The sequence below is a fragment of the Rhinopithecus bieti genome, unplaced genomic scaffold, assembly GCF_001698545.2.
Source record: "Rhinopithecus bieti isolate Rb0 unplaced genomic scaffold, ASM169854v2 scaffold_16773, whole genome shotgun sequence".
Classification (NCBI taxonomy): domain Eukaryota; kingdom Metazoa; phylum Chordata; class Mammalia; order Primates; family Cercopithecidae; genus Rhinopithecus; species Rhinopithecus bieti.
The window spans coordinates 335,586-357,016 of NW_016808848.1; the positions used below are offsets into that span (position 1 = coordinate 335,586).

The following is a 21,431-nucleotide window of genomic DNA, read 5'->3' on the forward strand; positions in this document are numbered from 1 at the left end:
TTTTGGGGGTGGCGATTCAGCCCACTCCAACTTTAATCATATCTACTGAGTGCCTTCTTTGTGCCGAGGCCAGAGCTGGGTACCAGGCGTACAGCAGAGAACCAAGTCCCCATGGAGCTAACAGTCCACTGGGGCATCAGACACACAGGCAACCGCAGTAAACGTACACTCACAAGCCATGGTAAGAGTCACAGTGTAAGCGAAGAGGGTGCTGGAAGGGAGCACAGCTATGTGTCGGGGAGCCAGCCCTACATGGGAGCCCATCTTAGACCAGAGCGCACATTACACCGCTTAGGCAGTGAAGGCCTCCGAGACCTGAGACCCAAGGACAGGGAGGAGCCGCTGTGGGAGGAGTGGGTTAAGGATGGGGAGGAGCCGCCAGGTCCATGTAGAACAGGCTGCCTGGGCAAAGGCCCCAAGGCACAAAAAGGATCAGCAGGAAACCCAAAGGAGATTGGTGTGCCCGGAGCAGAGCAAGTGAAGCAGGGGGTGGAGTGAGGTCAGGGTGGAGAGGACGTGACCAGGAGCCCTGGCACCAGAGACAATAGGGCCAGGAAAGGCACCATGAAGGATGTGAGGAGGAGAAGACCCATTCCAGGCTGAGGGACCAATAGGGACAGCATCACGGAAGCAGGCTTGGAGTTGGGGAGCTGGTTACTGTGCCAGGCGGTGCTGAGGGGGCTAGATTTTGTCACTGGATGTGCTGAGGCCTCCATGGGTTGTCAGTGAATAACCTGGTCAGGTTTTTTCTTGGAAGGCCCTGGAGTTCAATGAGACTGAAAGCAAGGTGGCTCATGGGAAATGACATCACATGGGTTCACTGAGCTAATGGGCGAGTTGTCAGCACATAGAAGCAAGCTCTATCCCTCAGGGACTCCTCTGCTGGGCCCTGGCAGGGCCGTGCTGGGCATAGCGAGCTTTGGTGGGGTGTGCACCACCTGAGCGCAGGAACCCTCACACTGATCTGCACGGCTGGAGGGAGGAGCAGCCTCCCTAAGTGCTGTACGTGCCTTATTCTTGCAGACACCCGTCAGACCTGTTAAATTTCCAAGCCTCTCCAGAAGCCCAGCCTCTCCTGCCAATTCTGGAAACTTCAACCACTCGCCTCATTCATCGGGCGGCTCCAGTGGGGTAGGAGGTGTGAGTCGGCATGGTGGGGAGCTGCTTAACCGCTCAGGTGAGTAGCTGGGCAGGGCCACTCAGGGAGGTGGGATGATCCCTTGGGACTGAGGGTGTGCGCTGCCCAGATATTCAGGCTGCAGACAGTCGCAGAAATGACCACACAAGAGGGACTTTCTCCTTGATGTGGCTAAGAGATTTTTCAGTGAATTCACAATTCACATTTTACACAGTTTCTTGGGGATGCGGGTGGATGGAGATGGAGGAAAATAAAGTCCAGAATGCTTTTTTTTTTCTTGTAAAATTTTACAAGAGATTAAAAGAAATGCGTGGTGTTTTCACAGTGTTTAAAATCCCTGAAGGTTAGACCTTGGGCCTTCTCATTCTGCCCCTTCATTGAACAGATGAGGAAAATGAAGCTCACACTGGGCAAGAGATTTGCTTAGGGTCACACAGCAAGTTGGTGGCAATTAGGTCTCAAAGCAGAGTGCCCCAAAGTTATGATGGGCTTGCAGCATACTTTCTAGTCCTCCCTAAGGTCATCCGGGATTAACCGAAACCAGCTTTGCAGGAAAGCCACTGTATTAGTCTGTTCTTGCGCTGCTATTAAAGACATACCCAAGACTGGGTAATTTATAAAGAAAAAGGATTAATGGAGTCACAATTCCACATGGCTGAGGAGGCCTCACAGTCATGGCAGAAGCTGAAAGGCACAACTTAACATGGCGGCAGGGCAAGAGAGAGCTTGTGCAGGGAAACTCCTTGTTATAAAACCATCAGATCTCATGACACTTATTCACTACCATGGGAACAGCACAGGAGAGACCCGCCCCCATGATTCAATTACCTCGATCAGGTCCCTCCCATTACATGTGGGAATTGTGGTAAATACAATTCAAGATGAGATTTGGGTGGGGACACAGCCAAACCGAATCAGCCACCCTGCTTCTAGTGGAAAAAGCTTTAAGACTAGATGAGTCAAGAAACTGAAACAAAGTATAATCTCACCCACTACAGATCATTATCGTTTTCATATATATATGTATATATATCTGGAAAGTGGTTTTGTCTATGAATATTTATAAAAAGGCACAATAATTTATGGAGCACTTAATATTTGTCAAGTTGCATGCCAAGCCCTTTGAATGAATAATCTCCTTCAGTGCCCCAGCAGCCAATGAAGTTACCACCTCTGTTTTACAGATGAGGGATTGGGGCTAAGGGCAGTTAGATAACTCGTCCGGGGTCATATAGCTATCAGTTGGCAGAGCCAGGATCCAAACCCAGGCAGCCTGACTTCAGAGCCTGTTCTTGGAACCACGTGCCTTTCTAAACTATAAACTGCTCTGTAACTTGTTTTTTTCTTTTTCCTCACATTGCTAGATTGTGAGCACCTTTTTACGTTGATACATATATGTCTTACAGCACCTTGTTTAATAATCAAACAGTGTTCCATTTGTATGAGGCATCACAGTTCATTTAACCAATTCCCTGTGTTGAACACTGAGGCTGTTCCTAGATTTTTGCTTTTTGTAGGTAATACCTCCCTTCGTAATACCTTCATGCCTCCATATTCACGTATATGTTCAGTGATTTCTATTATTTAAATTTGCTGGAATCAGGGTGACTGAGTTCATGAGTATGCCTATTTTGGAGGCTTTTGATATGTTTTGCCCTCTAGAATAGCTCTCTTTAAACATGTGAAATATTTACAGCAGGGCTTGGCACATAGTAAATCCTCTATAAATGTTAGTCATTAGTGTCCCCTCTTGAGTACCTCCCAGCCCTGAGTATTATCACTTTCTTCCTTTGTTTGTTTGTTTTTTGTTTTGTTTTGTTTTGTTTGAGATAGAGTCTCACTCTGTTGCCAGGCTGGAGTGCAATGATGCAATCTTTGCTCACTGCAGCCTCCACCTCCTGGGTTCAAGCGATTCTCCTCCCTCAGCCTCCCGAGTAGCTGGGACTACAGGCGCCCGCCACCACACCCAGCTAATTTTTTGTATTTTTAGTAGAAATGGGGTTTCACCATATTGGTCAGGCTGGTCTCGATCTCTTGACCTTGTGATCCGCCCGCCTCAGCCTCCCAAAGTGCTGGGATTACAGGCGTGAGCCACCACACCCGGCACCTTTCTTTTATAATAGTTTGAGATTACCTGTAGATTTGGGGAAGCAGGGTGAGGGAGAATGGCAGTCAGGGTTCAGTCAGGAAGCAGACCACTCTGAGCATTATGGAATTGGGAATGTATTGACTCAGTCTTGGGAGTAGGTGGCCACATAAAGGGAGAGTGAAAGGGAGAGGGACCAATTGCTCACTAGCCCTCCTGAAACCCTGGTGCAGCCGGACAAGATGGTCTGTGCAGCTGCTGGCTGGCACTGCAGAGGGACTGCTGCGGGTGTCGGGTGCAGGGTGTTGTATCTGTGCCTGATGGGGCCAGCACGAGCTGGCCATGGCAGGGGGAAAGCAAGGATGGACTGGGTTTTGCCTGTGCTGCTGCTTCCGACCTCTTACCATCACACCTTCGCAGCACAGGGCCTGCTGCCTAAACTTCCACCTCCCGGTTCTCCTGCAGAGTTCTCCTGTTGTCAGCCCTGTCCTGGAGCCACATGGGGAAGGGAGTCTGGGAGACTGACTCCAACCCAGTCATCACACGGCAGTCCACCACCCTTGTGTTGGAGTAAGCCCTCTGTGCCCACGGTGTTCACTCCTTTTGTGTTTCCTCAGGTGGCAGCATAGACAATGTCTTGTCCCAAATCGCTGCCCAGAGGAAAAAAGCAGCCGGATTATCGGAGCAGAAACCCAGCCATCGGTCAAGCCCTGTGGGGCTAGCACTGGGGTCCAGCCCGTCAGAGCTTCCAGCCTCCCCTGCAGGTGGCAGCGTTCCCGTTGGCAAGGTGCTTGTTCTGTGCGTCCTCCTCCTGTTACACTCAGATTCTGTCCTAACATGGCCCACTTGCCGGGGAGCATGGGCAGTGCCTTAGTCATGGGACAGGACTAAAGACAGGCCCCTTCCAGCCAGCCACTCCTGGGCTTCATGAGAAGGGCTGAATCGGTCCCCCGCACCAGGCATTTACCTCCTCTCACATCTCCAGGTTTGAGGGGCATTGGGCTGCTGCACAGTGGCAGGGTACACACCCACTTCCTGCAGCCCCACACGTCACCCAGCACATGGCACACTTTTGTTCCTTGATGAGGATGAATGGTTTAAGAGCATGAGTTGAGGAGCAACCTGCCTGGGTTCAGCTCTCAGCCCCATACCTCAGCATGTAGAACAGGGCCTGGCACAGGGTAAGCCCAGGTCCGTGTTGGCTGTTCCTATTGACAGTGTTCTTAGTGGTCTTTGTTGTCCTTCAACCGTATTCATCCATTGTGTACATCCTGGGAGCATCTGCTCTGTGCCTGGCACAGCTAACAGTGAGGACCCAGCTGTGAACTGGGAAATTTGGTGACCACTCTAAGGACACAGGCAGTCACAGCTCAGTGTGACGGGTTGTTGTGAAGCAGCAAGGATGCTGTAGGGGCACAGATGGGTGGCCCTACCCAGGTTTGATGGCATCAGGGCCATCTGGATGGGGATCTGAAGGATGAGGCTGGAGCCAGGTGAAAGGGGTATGGGTGGGCCAGGGGTATTGGTGCGACTGTTCTGGGGTGAGGGAACAACTTGTGTAGCACTCCAGAGGCTACAGGGAGGAGCTGAAGGTAGGACGTGAGCAGTACAGAGCCGGGACCTTGCCTCCCTGCTTCTGGGCATTGTGCTTCCATTAATGCAGCCAGAGAACAGTCACCACATTGTTAGCGTCTACAGATTATGCAGTAGACAAGAAAACCTAGATGCCTTCCTGGAACGAGAAGTTTTTTAGTGCCTTCAGACTCTGCCTCTGCCTCCTGAACCTCTTCGCCTTGGTTGATATCTGGTGTGAGCCCCCAGAGTGCGGGTTCCTAGTTGTGAATGTGAAGTGGCTCCTCCACCAACTGGCTCCCTACTAGTGCAGCATAGCCCTTTCCTCCTCTGAGGGGACTCTGTCCAGGCATAATCCTACTCTTCATAGTTCTTAGATGTCATAAGCTTCCTTCGGTGAGAAAAGTCTGAACACAGAAAGCCTCCCTCATCCATGGACCTTTGCCCACCAAAGAATCACCTCCAGAGATTTATGCTCCCAGGATGTACATGTACTGTGTGAGAAATAGTCATTTTTTGCCCAGCTACAGTTGGTTACACAACTCTTTTTGTTATTCAAGATCCCTTATGCAATAGGACCTATATAATTAGATTCCTTTTACAGTGTAGCTCCAGAAAGATTCTTTCTCCCTATATATTCACTTATTTTCCATTTTTTTATCTTCAAAATAATTTGTGTAAAAGTCCTATACGATTAAGTTCCTTTTATAATTTGGCTGTGGGGAAAAAAGTCTCTACTGATACTTCGATATATTTTATCAGATAGTAAGAATTTTTATAATTATTGTATTTCTTTCTTTGCCTTTGCTACTAGGAAACTCAGCTACTCATGAAGTGTACTGTTTTGAGGCTTTGATACAGTGTTTCTTTGTTGTCTAAAATTTTGTTTATTTTCTGATGGTCTTATTGGATGTGTTATATATTAGCTTCCTTTAATTTTTGTTGGAAATAAGCAGACATTTCCAAGTTATAAATTATATTAACTATTATTTATATATTAAGTATTAACTATTATTTTGATGTATTGATCATACATTATATATAAGTATATTTTGATGAAAGGAGATTGTATCAAAAGATGCATTCAGGAAGCAGTAAACTGGGGAAACCATCCATTTCAACGATCACCTGACATTTGTAACATAATGTTAATAGTATGTTATGATCTTGGGGAGCTGTCTAAAAATTCAGATTTCTGGGCTCCACCCCAGCATACCTGAATGAGACTCTCAGGAGAGAGTCTGGGGAATATTTTTCCTGCCAGAGCGTCTATTGCAGCCAGCCCAGTCCAGGACTCATAGAAACCACAGCCTTAAATCAAAGGACATAGAAGTGGGTTTTCTATCCCAGCAGCAAAATAGAGACATGAAGTGCTTTTCAAAGATTACCTTAGTAAAATTAGAAATTAGTATTCAAAATATGAGCCTCCTGAATCTGGTTTTTGTACTTTGCTTAAAATAACTTGCTGTAATGGTGGAATATCCACAGGGCATGGCATCTAGCAGGGCCATGAATCAGTGTGATATGAGCTCCAGGAGACATGGCATAGATGTCATTATAGTGTGCACCAATACTTCCCAGATCTCTGGAGGCCAAAAGGCCTGCTAGATATATCAGCTTTCTATTCCTACCCTAAAACTCAGTCATTTCAGACAAAAACATTACTTAGCTGCTTGTGTGTGTGTGGGTCAGCAGTTTAATCTGGACTTATGTGGGCAGTTCTCTGGTCTGCAGGGATCACTCACCTGGATGGTGGCCGAGGTGGCCAGGACAACTGAGCCACATGTGTCTACAACAAGCCTGGACATGGTCTCATGGCAGTGGCTAAAGGCATGGGTTGAAAACCAATCGGATTGTTTAAGCAAGTTAGTATGCCTATGGCAGGAGAGCATACAGAACTATGTGCAGAGGGAAGGGTAGAGATGATGCCCTTAACAGAATCAACCTACCACTCAAGGGATATTGAGAACAATTCAAATATTTCACAGAATCCCAAATAATCTTATATTTCCCCACCTCTTCCCCAGTATGTTGCCCATATGGTCCAGAGTTTCATGTTACTCGCTTTTGGCTGGGATAGATCTGTGGGGATATACTAATTATCTCCTGCTTAATCAGAAATTCTATTGGGGATTGTCTGTCTTCATGGAAAGAGCAGAGAAAAGAGAGAAGAATATACTAGTGGTATAGCCAGCTTTTTGGCAGTCTTTCAAAATCTCAGGGAGGGTCTTCTTTTTCCACTCAGGCATATAATCAGCTAGAAGAAGCGTTAAAGTCTTAGTAGGAAGAGAGATATATCCATTTATGCTTAGAAATCTCAGTCTATACTCTATAATACGTCCAATTTTTAGCAAAATTTACAAGACATACAAAAAGACAAGAAAAACCACACTCCTTAGAAATGAAGCAATCATGATAATCAGCTCTGACAAAGGTGTTAGAATATTTGACAGGGAATTTTAAATAACTAAGATTAATATGTTAAAGGTCCTAACAGAAAGTATAAACAACATGCAAGATCTTATGGGTAACTTTGGGTAACTATTTTAGTAGAGAGATGGAAACTATGAGAAAGAACCCAATGGAAATGTTAGAAATAAAAGAACAGTAATGGAGTTGAGAAATACCTTTGACAGGCACCTCAGAAGACTTGAGGCAGCCGGGGAAAGAATCAGTGAACTTGAAGTTAGATCAGTAGAATTTACCCCAACTGAAACACAAAAGAAGAAAGAAGAAACACATACAAAACAAACAGTACTCAAAAGTCATGGCATGATATCAAATGCCATAGCATAGAGATAATTGGAATCCCTAAAAGAAGAGAGAGAGGTGGGGCAGAAGGAATATGTAAAGAAATAATGCCGCCGGGCGCGGTGGCTCACGCCTGTAATCCCAGCTCTCAGGGAGGCAGAGGCGGGAGGATAGCTTGAGCCCAGGAGTTTGAGACCTGCCTGGGTAGTATAGCGAGACCCCGTTCTCCACAAAAGGGAAAAAAAAAAAAAAAAGACAAAGAAATAATGCCTAAAAAATGAAAAGAAATAATGGTTGAGAATTTTCTCAAATTGATGACAGATGCGAAACCACAGATCCAGGAAGGTCACAGAACACTAAATGGGGTAAATATCAAAAAGAATATACCCCTCCATATTATGTTTAAACTACTAAAAACAAGCCAAAGAGAGAATCTTGAAGGCAGCCTTTTCTTGAAGGAAATTACATACGGAGAAACAAAAATAGGAATTATAGCAGACTTTTTGTCAGAAATCATGCAAATCAAAGACAGTATTGTGACATCTTTAAAGTACTGAAAGAAAAAACTAGAGTCATGTTGGCTCATAAAATGAATTGAGAAGTATTATCTCCTCTTCTAGTTTTCTAGAAGATACTGTGTGCAATTCTTACTACCTTTTCCTTAGATGTTTGATAAAATTTGCCAGGGAAACCATTTGGGCCTGTCATTTTCTCTTTTGGAAGGTTTCAACTTACAGAATGAATTTCATTAATAGATATAGGACTATTCAGGTGTTCTATTTCTACATGAGTAAGTTTTTGTACTTTGTATCTTTCAAGGAATTATTCCCTTTTATCTAAGTTGTTGAATTTATGGATATAGAGTTGTTAATAGTATGTATCTATTACCATTTTATTACTTAGGATCAGTAGGAATTCCTCCTTTTTCAATCCTGCTATTGGTAATTTGTGACTTACCTCTTTTTTTCTTAATTAGTTTGGCTAGAAGTTTATCAATTTTATTGATGTTTTCAAAGAACCAACTTTGGTTTTATTGATTTTCTCTATTTTTATGTTTTCAATTTCATTGATTTCTGTTCTTATCTATAATTTCTTTCCCTCTACTTCCTTTGGGTTTTATCTTGTTTCTCTAGTTTCTTATATTGGAAGCCTAGATTACAGTTTAGAGATCTTCCTTTTTTTCTAATACAGATATTTAATGCTATAAATTTACCTCTATGTGATGCTTTTTCTACATCCCACAAAATTTGATATATTTTAATTTTAATTCAGTTCAAAATATTTTCCCCTTCTCTTGAGATTTCCTCTTTGGCCCATTGATTATTTAGAAACATATTGTTTATTTTTCAATTATTTGTTTTCCAGAAATCTTTCTGTTATTGGGGATTTTAGTTTAATTTGATTATAGCTCTGTTTCTAGTTCTGTCCCTTTAAATGTTTTGAGGTCTATTTTGTGCCCTAGAATGTGATCTATTTTGGTGAATTTCTCATAGGCAATTGGAAAGAAAGCGCATTCTGTTGTTATGGTTGAGGTAGAGGAGTTCTATAAATGTCCATAAATGTCTAATTAAGTCTGGTTGGTTGATAGTGTTGTTCATGTCTTCTATATTCTTACTGATTTTCTGTCTACTTGTTCTATTAATTTCTGAGAGAGGAGTTTTAAAGTGTCCAACTATAGCTGCAGTTTGGTCTATTTCTCCTTTCAGTTATGTTGGTTTTTGCTTCACGAGCTGTGTACACATTTAGGATTGCATGTCTTGGAGAATTGACCCCTATATTATTATAGAAAATCCGTAAGATTTTCTTTTCTCCTAAGATTGAGAACAAGGATGAATTTTATGACTAACATGAAAAGAAAAATGACAGACCAATACCTCATGAATATAAATGTAAAAATCCTTCACAAAATATGAGCAAATCTAATCCCATGATTAAATAGAAAGTATAATGCCTTCTGACCAAGTGAGGTTCATCCCCGGAAGGCAAATCTGGTTCACCATTATAAAATCAATCATTAACTTTCACCGTATGAACAGACTAAAGAAGAATATGCAGAAAAAGCACTTAACAAAATTTAAAATCCATTCATCATTAAAACTCTCAGCAAACTAGGAATTGAGGGAAACTTCCTGAATCTGACATAAAATATACATAGCCAGGATTATACTTGATGGTAAAATATTATTTTCCCCCTAAGACTGGGAACAAGGTTGTTGTCTCTTACCTCCAACTGTCAACTTTGTACCAAAAACTATTGGTAGTACAATAAGGCAAGAAAAATAAAAGGCATACAGACGGGAAAGGAAGAAACAAAACTATCTGTTCTTAGATGACATGACTGTCCACATAGAAAACTCCAAAGAATCTACACAAAAGCTCTTAGGATGAATAAGTGAGTCCAGCAAGGTCTCAGGATACAGTACAGGTCAATATCCAGAAGTCAGCTGTATTTCTCTACAGTAGTAATAAACATTTAGCATTAGGACATTTAGAATTTTTTTATTTTGAAATTTTAAAAATATTTATAATACATTTAACGTGTATGAAATTGAAGTTATGTGAAAATGTATTATATGGAATATAATACTATAATATACTTAGGTATAAATCTAATAAAATATGTATAGAATCAATAGGTCAAAAACTACAAAACACTGATCAATCAAAGAAGCTTAAATACATGAAGAGATGGAAGGCTTGCGATTATGAAGATGCCAATTCTCTGCAATTTGATTTACAGATTAAATGTAATCCCAATCAAAATCCCAGCAAACTCTTTTTACAGAGATCTAGAAACTGATTATAAATTTTATATTGAGATACAAAAAATTGTAATAGTCGTATGAAAAAGAATAAAGTTGGCAGGCTCATACTACCTAATTTCAAGACTTACCATAAAGCTCCAGTGTGGTATTAGCGAAAGGGCAGACAAATAGATGAGTGGAACAAAAGAGAGAGCCCAAAAATAGACCCACACAAGACAAGCCAACTAAATTCTTTTTTCAATGGTACAAAGGCAATTCAGTGGAGAAAGGGTAGTCTTTTCAAGGAAGAGTGCTGGAACAATTGGATGTTCATATTGCAAGAAAAGGAACCTCCATATATATCTCACAGTGCCAAAAGCATGGTACATAAAAGAAAAAATTGGCAAATTTGGACTTAATCAGAACTCAAATCTTTTGCCTTGCAAAAGATACCATTAAGAAAATGAAAAGTCATGCCACAGACTAGGAGAGAATATTTTCAAATCATAGATCTGGAAAAAGTTTTTTATCCAGGAACCAGGTGCAGTGGCTCATGCCTGTGGTCCCAACTACTCGGGAGGCTGAGGTGAGAATATTGCTTAAGCCCAAGAGTTCAAGGCTGCAGTGAGCTGTGATGTTGCCACTGCATTCCAGCCTGGGCTACAGAGTGAGGCCCTGTCTGTATAAAAAACAAACAAGTCTTTTTTTCCAGACTAAATAAAGAACCTTCAATTCAACAATAAAAGTAAATGTAAAAATGGGCAAAATATTTGAACATATACTTCAAAGAAAATATAAATATGAAAAGATGTTTAACCATCATCAGTTACTAGGATAATGCAAATTAAAACCATAATTAAGAGAACTATATACCCATTAGACTGGCTAAGATTTAAAAAGGTACAGTTGCTGGTGACAAATGTGGAACTACTGGAACTCCCATTAATTGCTAATAGGAATGCAAAATGGTACAGCCATCTTGAAAAAGATAGGCAGTTTCTTATAAAACTAAACATTCACTTGTGATGTGACCCAGCTAACTGCTGACTACTAGGTAGATTTTTAAAAAATTGCTCTTCATGCAAAAATCTGTGAATCTTTGTATTCGTTTTACAAAATAATCACCCCAAACTGGAAACGTCCCAAAAGTTCTTCAACAGGTGAATAGATAAACTAATTGTAGTACATTCATTCAATAGAACACAACACAGCATCACAAAGGGACACACTGTTGATACATGCGATTGCCTGAGTGAATCCTAAAGGCATTATGCTGAGTGAAAGAAGACAGACCCAAAAGTCTACAAATTGTGTGATTCCATTTATATGACATTCTGGAAACAGCAACACTGTAGGGATGTGTGATAACTGTGAAATGTGTATTTGGTCTTCATCCAGTTTCCTGTCATACAATTCCTAAATCCTTAGAATCTCCAAAGTGATGTCATTTTGTGTGCTAATGAATTTAATGATGGCTGGCAGCCCCTAAGTAACTTCAGGATGGCAGCCAGTCACAGGAAAGACCAAGGCAGGATTAGAGGGTTGAGCCTTTCACTCTTCCCCACAACCTCTGGGGAGAGGGACAGGGTTTGAAGGTTTAGTTGATAATCAGTGGCCAATGATTTAATTAATTGTGCCTCTGTAATGAGGCTCTCATGAAAACCTGAAAAGGACTGGGTTCAGAGAGCCAAACAGCTGAACACCTGGAGACTCCTGGAGGGTAGTATGCCCAGGAAGAGTGTGGGAGCTCCTTGCGCCTTCCGCCATGCCTTGCCCTGTGCATTTATTTATTTGTATCCTGGTAATATCTTTAAATTTTTATTTTTTTCATTGACACATAATAATTGTACATATTTACGGGGTACATAGTGATATTTAGATACGTATAATATATAGTGATCAGATCTGGGTAATTATATATCCATCATCTCAGACACTTATTATTTATTTGTGTTGGGAACATTCAATATCCTCTTTCTAGCTTTTTGAAACTGTATATTATTGTTAACGGTAGTCATCCTGTAGTGGTATAGAGCACTAGAACTTATTCCTCCTATCTAGCTATAATTTTTATTTTTTTTTTTTTTTTTTTTTTTTTGCAGGCCGGAGTCTCGCCCTGTCCGCCAGACTGGAGTGCAGTGGCGCAATCCGCTCACTGCAAGCTCCGCCCCCTGGGTTCAACGCCATTTTCCTGCCTCAGCCTCCGAGTAGCGGGACTACATGGCGCCACCACCTCGCCGGCTAGTTTTTTGTATTTTAGTAGAGACGGGTTTCACCGTTTACCAGGAGGTCTCGATCTCCTGACCTCATGATCCGCCCGTCTCGCCTCCCAAAGTGCTGGGATTACAGCTTGACCACCGCGCACCGGCCTAAATTTTGTAATTCTTTTAACAAATCTCTTCCTGTCCCTCCCTTCCCACCTTCTAGTATCCTCTGTTCTACTTTTTACTTTCATTGATCATCTTTTTAAGCTTCCACATGTGAGTTAGAGTATGTGGTGTTTCACTTTCCATTCTTGGCTTATTTCACTTTACATAATGTCCTCCAGTTCCATCCATGTTGCTTTGAATGACAGGATTTCATCCTTTTTATGGCTGAATAATATTCCATATAAACCAGTAAATGTAAGTAAGTGTTTCCCTGATTTCTGTGAGCCACTAGCCAATTAGTCAAACCCAAGGAGGGAGTTGTGGGAACTCTGATTTATAGCCAGTCAAAAGCACTTTGAATGACAGGATTTCATCCTTTTCATGGCTGAATAATAGTCCATATAAACCTGTAAATGTAAATAAGTGTTGCCCTGAGTTCTGTGAGCCACTAGCCAATTATTCAAACCCAAAGAGGGAGTTGTGGGAACTCTGATTTATAGCCAGTCAAAAGCACAGGTGAAGCAATCTGGGACTTGCAGTTGGCATCTGAAGTGGGGGCAGTCTCCTGGGACTGAGCCCTCAACCTGTGGGATTTGATGCTGTATTCGGATAGATCATGTCAGACTTGAACTGGAGGATACTCAGCTGGTGTTCACTGCAGAACTGATTGCTTGGTTGGTGTGTAGGGGAAGAAAGCTCCATACGTTTGGTCACAGACACATTCTGTGTTGATTGTTGTGGGGTAAGAACAGAGGAAAAATAGTTTATTTTTTTCCTCTCTAGTCACAGGATGGAACATAGAGTATTTGTTTTTATGGCTTGGGGTTAGGAGGAGGGATTAGCTAGAAAAGGACCGCTTAAGGACATTCAGAGGATGATGGAACTCTTCTGTATTGTACTCTCTTGGTGGATACATAACACCGTGTTTGTCAGATCCCGTGGAATTGTATGCAGCAGAGCTATTTTTTTTACTGTATGCAAATTAAAAAAAAAAAAACAAAATCAACCAGGAACCAAAGATGTAACGCAAACTATGACAGAAGGTCTAAGGTATTACAAATGAATGACCTAACCACATTGTAGGAGGTGGAGGAGAAAATCGTGTGTTGAGTGGATATTAGGCTAAAGACAAAAAGTACTGTATACAAGTATTGTATTCTAGATGATATTTTTTTTCTTACCAGCATATGGGCTAACAATTCTGCTATCCTTACCAGGATATAGGCTAAAAATTTTTTTTGCATACATGTATGCTTAACATGTATACCAGGATTGAATAAATAAGTAGCAAAGTTTTTACTGTCAGAGACAGAATCAAAGGAAGAATGCTAGAACAAAACCTGTGGATGTTGGATTGAAGTCAGAGATATCAGTATGAATCAGTATGAGTGCATGCTTTTAAATACACAGAGAGTTGCACACACACACAGTTAGTAGATATAAAAGTAGATATGACTATGTGTGTATACATGGGTTAGTGTATATGTGTCTTTGTCCACTTTGACGACTTAGAAGCAGTGATGTCCCGGTACTGGTGAGCAACCTAGTGCCCAGATTTTGGTTTCTAAATACCGTTCTCTAATAAAAGGGACCTTGGAAAGCTTTGGAGAAGTGGTTTATTCTAGTACTGGGTCAACAGAAATATAAGATGAGCTTAAAGTATTTTGTGGTGTCAGAAAGTAGGGAAATACTTTTAAAAAGAAAGATGGCACATGTCAGAAGGGTACAGGAGCCAACCCAAAAGATCTCCCAGTGGCCAAAGCTGTAATAATGAGCTACAAAATAACAGTAATATTGTATTATGGCCCAGAGCATAAAAAATACCCATAAGCCCATACTGATAGGAATAAATGATTAAGCAAATAAATGGGAGAGAAAGAACAACTCTTCCTTACAGAAGTATTATAGATAATAAATGTGGAAGGAACGAGGGTGATCGAAAATCACCGTGGGAACACCACTGTAACACTTGCCTCAGTGAGACTCGCCAATGAATGCAAAATTAATGGACAGAACCTTAATAAATAGTTACCCAAAAAATCTTCTCCCAAATAATATTTTATTTTTTATTTTTATTTATTTATTTATTTTTTGAGACAGTGTCTCACTTTGTTGCCCAGTCTGGAGTGCAGTGGTACGATCTCAGTTCACTGCAACCTCTGCCTCCCAGGTTCAAGTGATTCTCCTGCCTCAGCCTCTCAAGTAGCTGGGACTACAGGCGCCCACCACCACGCCTGTCTAATTTTTGTATTTTTTAGTAGAGATGGGGTTTCACCATATTGGCTAGGCTAGTCTTGAACTCCTGACATTGTGATCTGCCTGCCTCGGCCTCCCAAAGTGCTGGGATTACAGGTGTGAGCCACTGCGCCCAGCCCAAATAATATTAAAAAGAAAAATAGTGACTTTATAATGGAGAAATCTGGCAGACATCCCCTCATGTAAGTGATGAAGGTTACCATCACCAGTAATCAGATACTATGTCCTCTCTGCATAACGATGCACTGAATGGGCATACCACCTCTGTGGTCATTGCCCCCTACATTCACAAGCACATCTAATTACGGGAAAACATTAGACAATCCCAAAATGATGTGCATTCTTCAAAATACCTGACCAAGACTTCAAAAATGTCAGGGTCATGAAAGACAGGGAAAGACAGTGCTGTCACAGGTCAGAGGAGCCTACGGAGATACACCTCAGCTCCATGCAGCGTGGGGTCCTGGATTGGATCTCGGACCAGCATAAGGACATGAGAAGAATAGCCAGTGAAACACAGTGAAGTCTGTAGTTTAGTTAATAGTGTTGTGTCAATGTCAGCTGCTTAGTTTTGATCATTATACTGTGATGATGTAGATGTTAATATCAGGAAGCTGTGTGAGGGGTATATGGGAACTCTATTCTATCTGTGCAGCTCTTCTATATGTCTAGAATTATTTCAATGTAAAAAGCCTTTGTTTTAAAGCTAACCAATGAGAAAAAGGGAAGAATACCTGTTCTTTGGTGAAAAGCTTGGAAGTGACTGGTGTAGATGAAGGAGCATCAAGAACAGAAAGAGACTTTGTGCCTCCGTAAGCCACACTTTGATTTTACAACTGGTTAACTGAGGCCCAGAGAGCTCGGAGAACTTGGCCAAAGACACAATGCAAGTAGCTGGAGGGCAGGACTGGGACGGGGTTTCCTGACGCATAACATGCAGCTGTTTGATCTCATCCTGTCTCTGCTCCAGGGTTGGATGTTCCTCTAATTGTTCTGATACTGCTGTTTCTGCTTTGCATGTTTTTAAAAGTAGATTTCATAGCCCTGGTTAAACATTGTGTTGAGTCAGATACCGCCCATGTTCCCTGTTGTGGGTGTCTGTTTTCATCATTTCTACCCTACAGGCGATGGCTTATGTATTTGTCTTACTCTGTTCAGCAGAAATTGGAGACCAGCAAGAGGCCTCCATCTGGAACTTCCACTACCTCCAAGAGCACCTCTCCAACCCTCACGCCCTCCCCCTCACCCAAAGGGCACACTGCAGAGTCTTCAGTGTCTTCTTCCTCATCCCATCGGCAGTCCAAGAGCAGTGGGGGTTCCAGCAGTGGCACCATCACAGATGAGGGTGAGTCCCCTGAGGGCTTGAAACCCCACCTATTCCTCTTACCATGATGACCTGGCAGCGAGGAACTGCAAGGTGACCTAGGTCAGGTTTTAAGAAAATTTACAACAAACATGTCCCTCCTTTTCTCTGATTCTGCCTTGTATTTTTGTCTTCACTGTGTAAAGGTATGGTACGCTCCCTCAGAGTTTTTGAGTATAGGTGAGTTTTGTTTATATGCACAAACATACACCCGTGGAAATGCTTCTCCAACACAAACTTACTTTCCCTGGACCCTGTACCAGTCAGGATTCTTTCAGTTGCAAGTGAGAGAAACTCCATTCACACTGGTTCAAGGAAAAAAAATGAAACCTGACATTTCATTGGCTCATATGATGGGAGTGTCTAGGGTGTGCTTCAGCCATGCGTGAATCCAGGTGCTTTGGGAGTGTTTCTAGGTCTCACGTAGGCTTTCTCCAAGTAGTGGCAAGCAGCTTCAGGCATAGTTTTGTCTTCGTACTAATTTTTCAACCCCAGCAGAAAGAGTGCTACTTTCTCAGTAGGTCCAGCAAAATCCCAAGTAAGGCCATTGGCTTAGCTGTATTTATAATGACCTGGGTCAGTTGCCCATCCTTGACTATCTCTGTGTCCACAGGGGTGGAATGTGTTGATTGGCCATGCCCCTTGGGTCAGTTGTCTGCTTTGGAGCGGAGTTGGGGTCAAGCCTGCTGACATTTGTGTATTGGAAGTAGGAGAGAAATAGTTCCTCAAAGGAAAATTTGGAAATACTGTTTCCAGGAGGAGGGGGATGGGTGAGGGCAAGCAAAAGCAGTTGATGTCTGCTGCAGCCAGGAGAGCCTCGGAACCTGCCTTGTGAATTACAGCCTCTGCAGCCCCCATGCGGGAATGATGAGGGAAGGTGGAGTGGGTGGTAGGGCAGGAGCAGAGGCTTTGCACTCAGGCCCCAGGAAAGATAAAGGCAGATGAAGAAAGGAATCTCATCCTTTTAAACTGCCGTCTAGTGGCCCCTAGGAGCTGGGATGGGGGAAAGAGGAAGGGAGCTTTGGTGAGACCTGGGGCCCAGGCAGGTGCAAATCGAGGAATATAGATCAGCAGGGAGGAAAATCTGATTGTGTATGTGGCCCTCACAAATGCATTTGTGGGCGGCTCGCTGCAGCTGCTGAGGAGGAGGGTGCTGAGCAGGTTCTGCTGAGCAAGATAAGTTGGAATCACCTGCACAGGCTCTAGTCTGTACTAAGTTGATAAATGCGTGCTGCCACTGGTATCCTACTTATTTGGGGGCTACTTTTATTGTTTTGTGATATCCAGTGTGATCATTTATCAAGGCCTCAGAGGTTCACCAGCAAACTCATTCCTCCCCACCCGTATTTTCTATGTGGAGTCTTGAGTTCCACACTCGTGAATTCTCCCACCTCTGAGGTTTTCAGGAATTGAAGCCTCTGGAAATTCAGTTTAGGTTTTTATGCCCCATTGTTTTCCAAAAAACAGTGGAGACAGTGGATGTCTGTATGGACTGCCCATACCCACTCTCTTTCCCTTTTGTTCATTATTAAAAATGGTTTGCAAAGTCCTAATTGGGATGAAGAAGGAAGAGGGCCAATAGCACTTTCCATGTAGAATAATTTCTCTGGTTCAGAAAGCTTAGTTTTCCCATTGAGAGTTCCTGGGTCTTGAGGCCACAAGCTGTTTGTCCTGTGGGTATATGATTGTTATAGGCCAGGGGCTGCAATCCATCCCCAAAGAGCTATTTTTATGATATTCTGGGAAATATGTGGTCCCAGTCGAGGACACATGTGAGCTTTGCCCTGCCTCATCTCTCCATCTGCATTCTTCCTCTCTGGACTCCACCTGTTAGAAGCAGCAAGGCTTGTGACAGCATCACCTTCTCAGCCTCACATTAGTTCCAGGAGATTTTATTGGGCAGTCCCCTGGGTGCCCTAACCTGTGCACCCAGGGGAACTCACAGGGAGACAGACACATTCAACATAATGACATTAGAGTGTAACACAAGGTGAGGTCATACCTGCTATCAGCACCATGTGCCATGGAAGGCTCCACTGGCAAACGGGCACTCCAGCTGGACCACGACGCTGGGAAGAGACAGGCAGTCCGGTGCCAGAGCTGACTGTTCAGTTTGTAGGAAATGCCCAAGCTGGTTGTTAAACACAACCATTATTTATAAATTACATGGACTTAGAATTAACTACATTATAGAAATATAACAGTATATTGTACTTAAAATGTATTTTTTACTCATTTTTGTATATTTATCTGTGCTCTTGAGGTTGTGTATATCTCATATCTGCATTGTGAATACCCCATAATGATGCATTCCTACTGCGCATCTCTGCTCAGCTTCACTCTCAGGGACATTAGATTGATAAGTTGAAATTGGCTATGATGGGGGTATTCATACCATGGAAATTGGCAAATGCCGTCAATCAGGGCTTGCTTTATTTTTTTGAGACAAGGTCTTACTCTGTCACCCAGGCTGGGGTACAGTGGCACGATCACAGCTCACTGCAGCCTCAACCTCCCTGGTCGCAAGCAATCCAGGGCTTGGTTTGTTGTCTTATAGATATTGTCTACTTGTAATCTAGGCAGTGATGGAAAAATGTTAACAATGAGGATTAAACTTAAAAGAATGTTGTGTCTGTAACTGTTATCTTGTGAATCGCACAAAAAATTGAGAAAATATTCTTCCAGTATTTGAAAATCGTTATCTGATTCAGCCAAGTTAGTCACCTGAAGTTCCAACATTAAGTCTTTGTTGTTTCTTTTTATCTTTCTTGTTCATGTAAACAAAACTCTCAGCCAGCGTTCATGTTGGAAACATATTCCTTGGCTGTGGGTACAAGAGTAGGGCAAAAACAAATGAAAGCATTTGGTGAGAATCAATTGGCTATATGGAATTTATAAGAAAGAATATTATATGCTTTATTATTTGTAAGTTGTGTGCTATAAATCATCATTATTAGTAAAATCTGCAATAGATTTATGTGACTGTATACATGCATACATCTTCCCCCCGAGAACCAGTTGTTAAGCATTTACCAGCACGCCACTCTGGACGAAGGCTGCATGTATAGGGAACGGCAAGAGCAAAGGTTTAGTGTCATGAAATAAACAGATTATGTGTGGATTGGGATTTGATTTGTCTCATACGTCCTCGCTCAGTAGCCTTTCTACTGTGAAGCTTTCCCTACTCCCTTGGGCTGGGTCAGCTGTCCTCTTTGTCCCCACCTCGCCCTATTCTTGCTCTTCACCGTAGCATGCACCATCCATGAGAAAAGTGGAGAGCAGGTGCCTAGCACAGGCCTAGTAGCTAGACCACTGGTCTTGATTCCCTGCTCTGCCACAGTCTAGCAGGATGACCTCACCCAAGATGTGGTATCAAGCCTTTCTGTGCCTCAGTTCCTCATCTGTGAATGGGGACAGTAATAGGATCTACCTCATTGGTGTTGTAAAGAGCAAGTGGTTCATCCATGTACAGGCTGACTGATAGCACTGTGTATTAGCTTTCACCCTCCTCATCCTATCTTCCCAGCCACACTGAGCTTCACAACAGGGATCTCTCCATCCTTGCTACCCAGTGTCCATTGGGCACAGTGGTAGTCACTGCTGGAAGGAAGGAAAGGAAGTGGGGGAGGGAGGGAGGGAGGGTGAGTTAAGAAAAGAAGGAACCCAAGCCTCCTGATCACTTATTTAAGCTGCATGCACTGCCTCAGGACCTTTGCACCTGCTCTTCCCTGTCTGGATGCTGCCTAATGCTCTTACTCCAGATATCTGCATAACTCACTCCTTCATTTACTGCTCATAGGTCACCTTAGAGTCTTTCCGTGACCATCCTCTGTAAAACAGCGTTTGTAAAACTGGAAATGCTGTCATCTACCTTAATGCTGCTCTCTTCTTCCTTGCTGTCTTGCCTATCAGCCTTTGTTTGTTTGTTTGTTTGTTTGTTTGAGACAGGGTCTTGCTTCGTAGCCCAGGCTAGAGTGCAATGGCATAGTGGCATAATTGCAGCTTACTGCGGCCTCAAACTCCTGGGCACAAGTGATCCTCCTGCTTCAGCCTCCTGAGTCACTGGGACTACAGGCACACACATCACACCACCCAGCTAATTACTTTTAAATTTTTTGTAGAGATGAAATCTCGTTATAGTGTCAGGCCTGGTTTTGAACTTCTGGGCTCAAGTGATCCTTCACCCTTGGCCTCCCAAAGCCCTGGGATTACAGGCATACACCACCTGCCTGGCCCCTGTCAGCCTTCTTATTGTCTGTTTTGGTATCTGTTGAGTCCCCAGTGCCTAATTTGGCAAATCACGATTGAATGTGTGAGTGAATTATTTCTCCAAGCCCCTCAGGTGCTGGTTTTGTCTCCTTTTCTTTATTCTCCCTGTTCTGATACCCCAAATCATCCTCTTTTGCCCTTCTGGCTCTGCTGTTCCACATAGATGCCTTTTTCCTTCAGGAAGACCACAGCCTCTGCACACTTGAGCCAAACCCCAGCTCTGCTCTGAAGCCCACCACCTTCTTTCTTAAGTTCTTCCTCACACTAGCTGAGGACTTGCTGGCATTGGCATTTACTGCAGGCATTGGCATTTACGGTGCCTTCTCGCACAGAAGGCAGAGTTTTAGTTCTGGCAGCTGCAACTCCCAGAACTTGAGGGTCGCATTCTGGAGGGAATCAGTCCTGGCCCAGACTCGATGTGTCTTTGCAGCCTTACATGGGGTTTTGTCAATTGCTGAGGGCCTACCTTGAGGGGAAGAGGGTGCAGGTAGCTCAGGACCCACCTCCGGCCTCATCTGCAGGAGCCCAGCTGAGATCAGCTTTCTGTGTTGGTGTTTCTTATAGAATTTCATTTGAAATAAGATTACCACTACTTTATAGAAGTTTGAAGACCACTTTTTTGATAACATGTTACCAAATTCTAAAATGTTTTTTTTTTCACCTTTCCCTCTTGAAGATGAACTGACCGGAATCCTTAAGAAATTATCACTTGAGAAATATCAGCCCATTTTTGAGGAACAAGAGGTAAGAATGCTCTTTTTGAATGTCAATTTAAATCTTACTGTAAAAGAAAACTTTGGGCCAGGCGCGGTGGCTCAAGCCTGTAATCCCAGCACTTTGGGAGGCCGAGACGGGTGGATCACGAGGTCAGGAGATCGAGACC

The 21,431-nt window shown here is 42.9% G+C and overlaps 1 protein-coding gene across 4 annotated transcripts in view; it reads left to right on the forward strand.

Moving 5' to 3' along the window:
- ANKS6 (ankyrin repeat and sterile alpha motif domain containing 6) overlaps window positions 1-21,431 on the forward strand; it is a 68,207-nt gene that overhangs the window by 24,523 nt on the left and 22,253 nt on the right. For 2 of the 4 annotated variants that reach the window (XM_017887597.1, XM_017887595.1), the window contains exons 10-13: window positions 1,024-1,177; window positions 3,842-4,011; window positions 16,075-16,261; window positions 21,225-21,292. In XM_017887597.1, coding sequence (XP_017743086.1) covers window positions 1,024-1,177; window positions 3,842-4,011; window positions 16,075-16,261; window positions 21,225-21,292 — 579 coding nt within the window. The remainder of the gene's footprint in view (window positions 1-1,023; window positions 1,178-3,841; window positions 4,012-16,074; window positions 16,262-21,224; window positions 21,293-21,431) is intronic. The other 2 variants (XM_017887598.1, XM_017887596.1) reach the window with 1 other exon arrangement.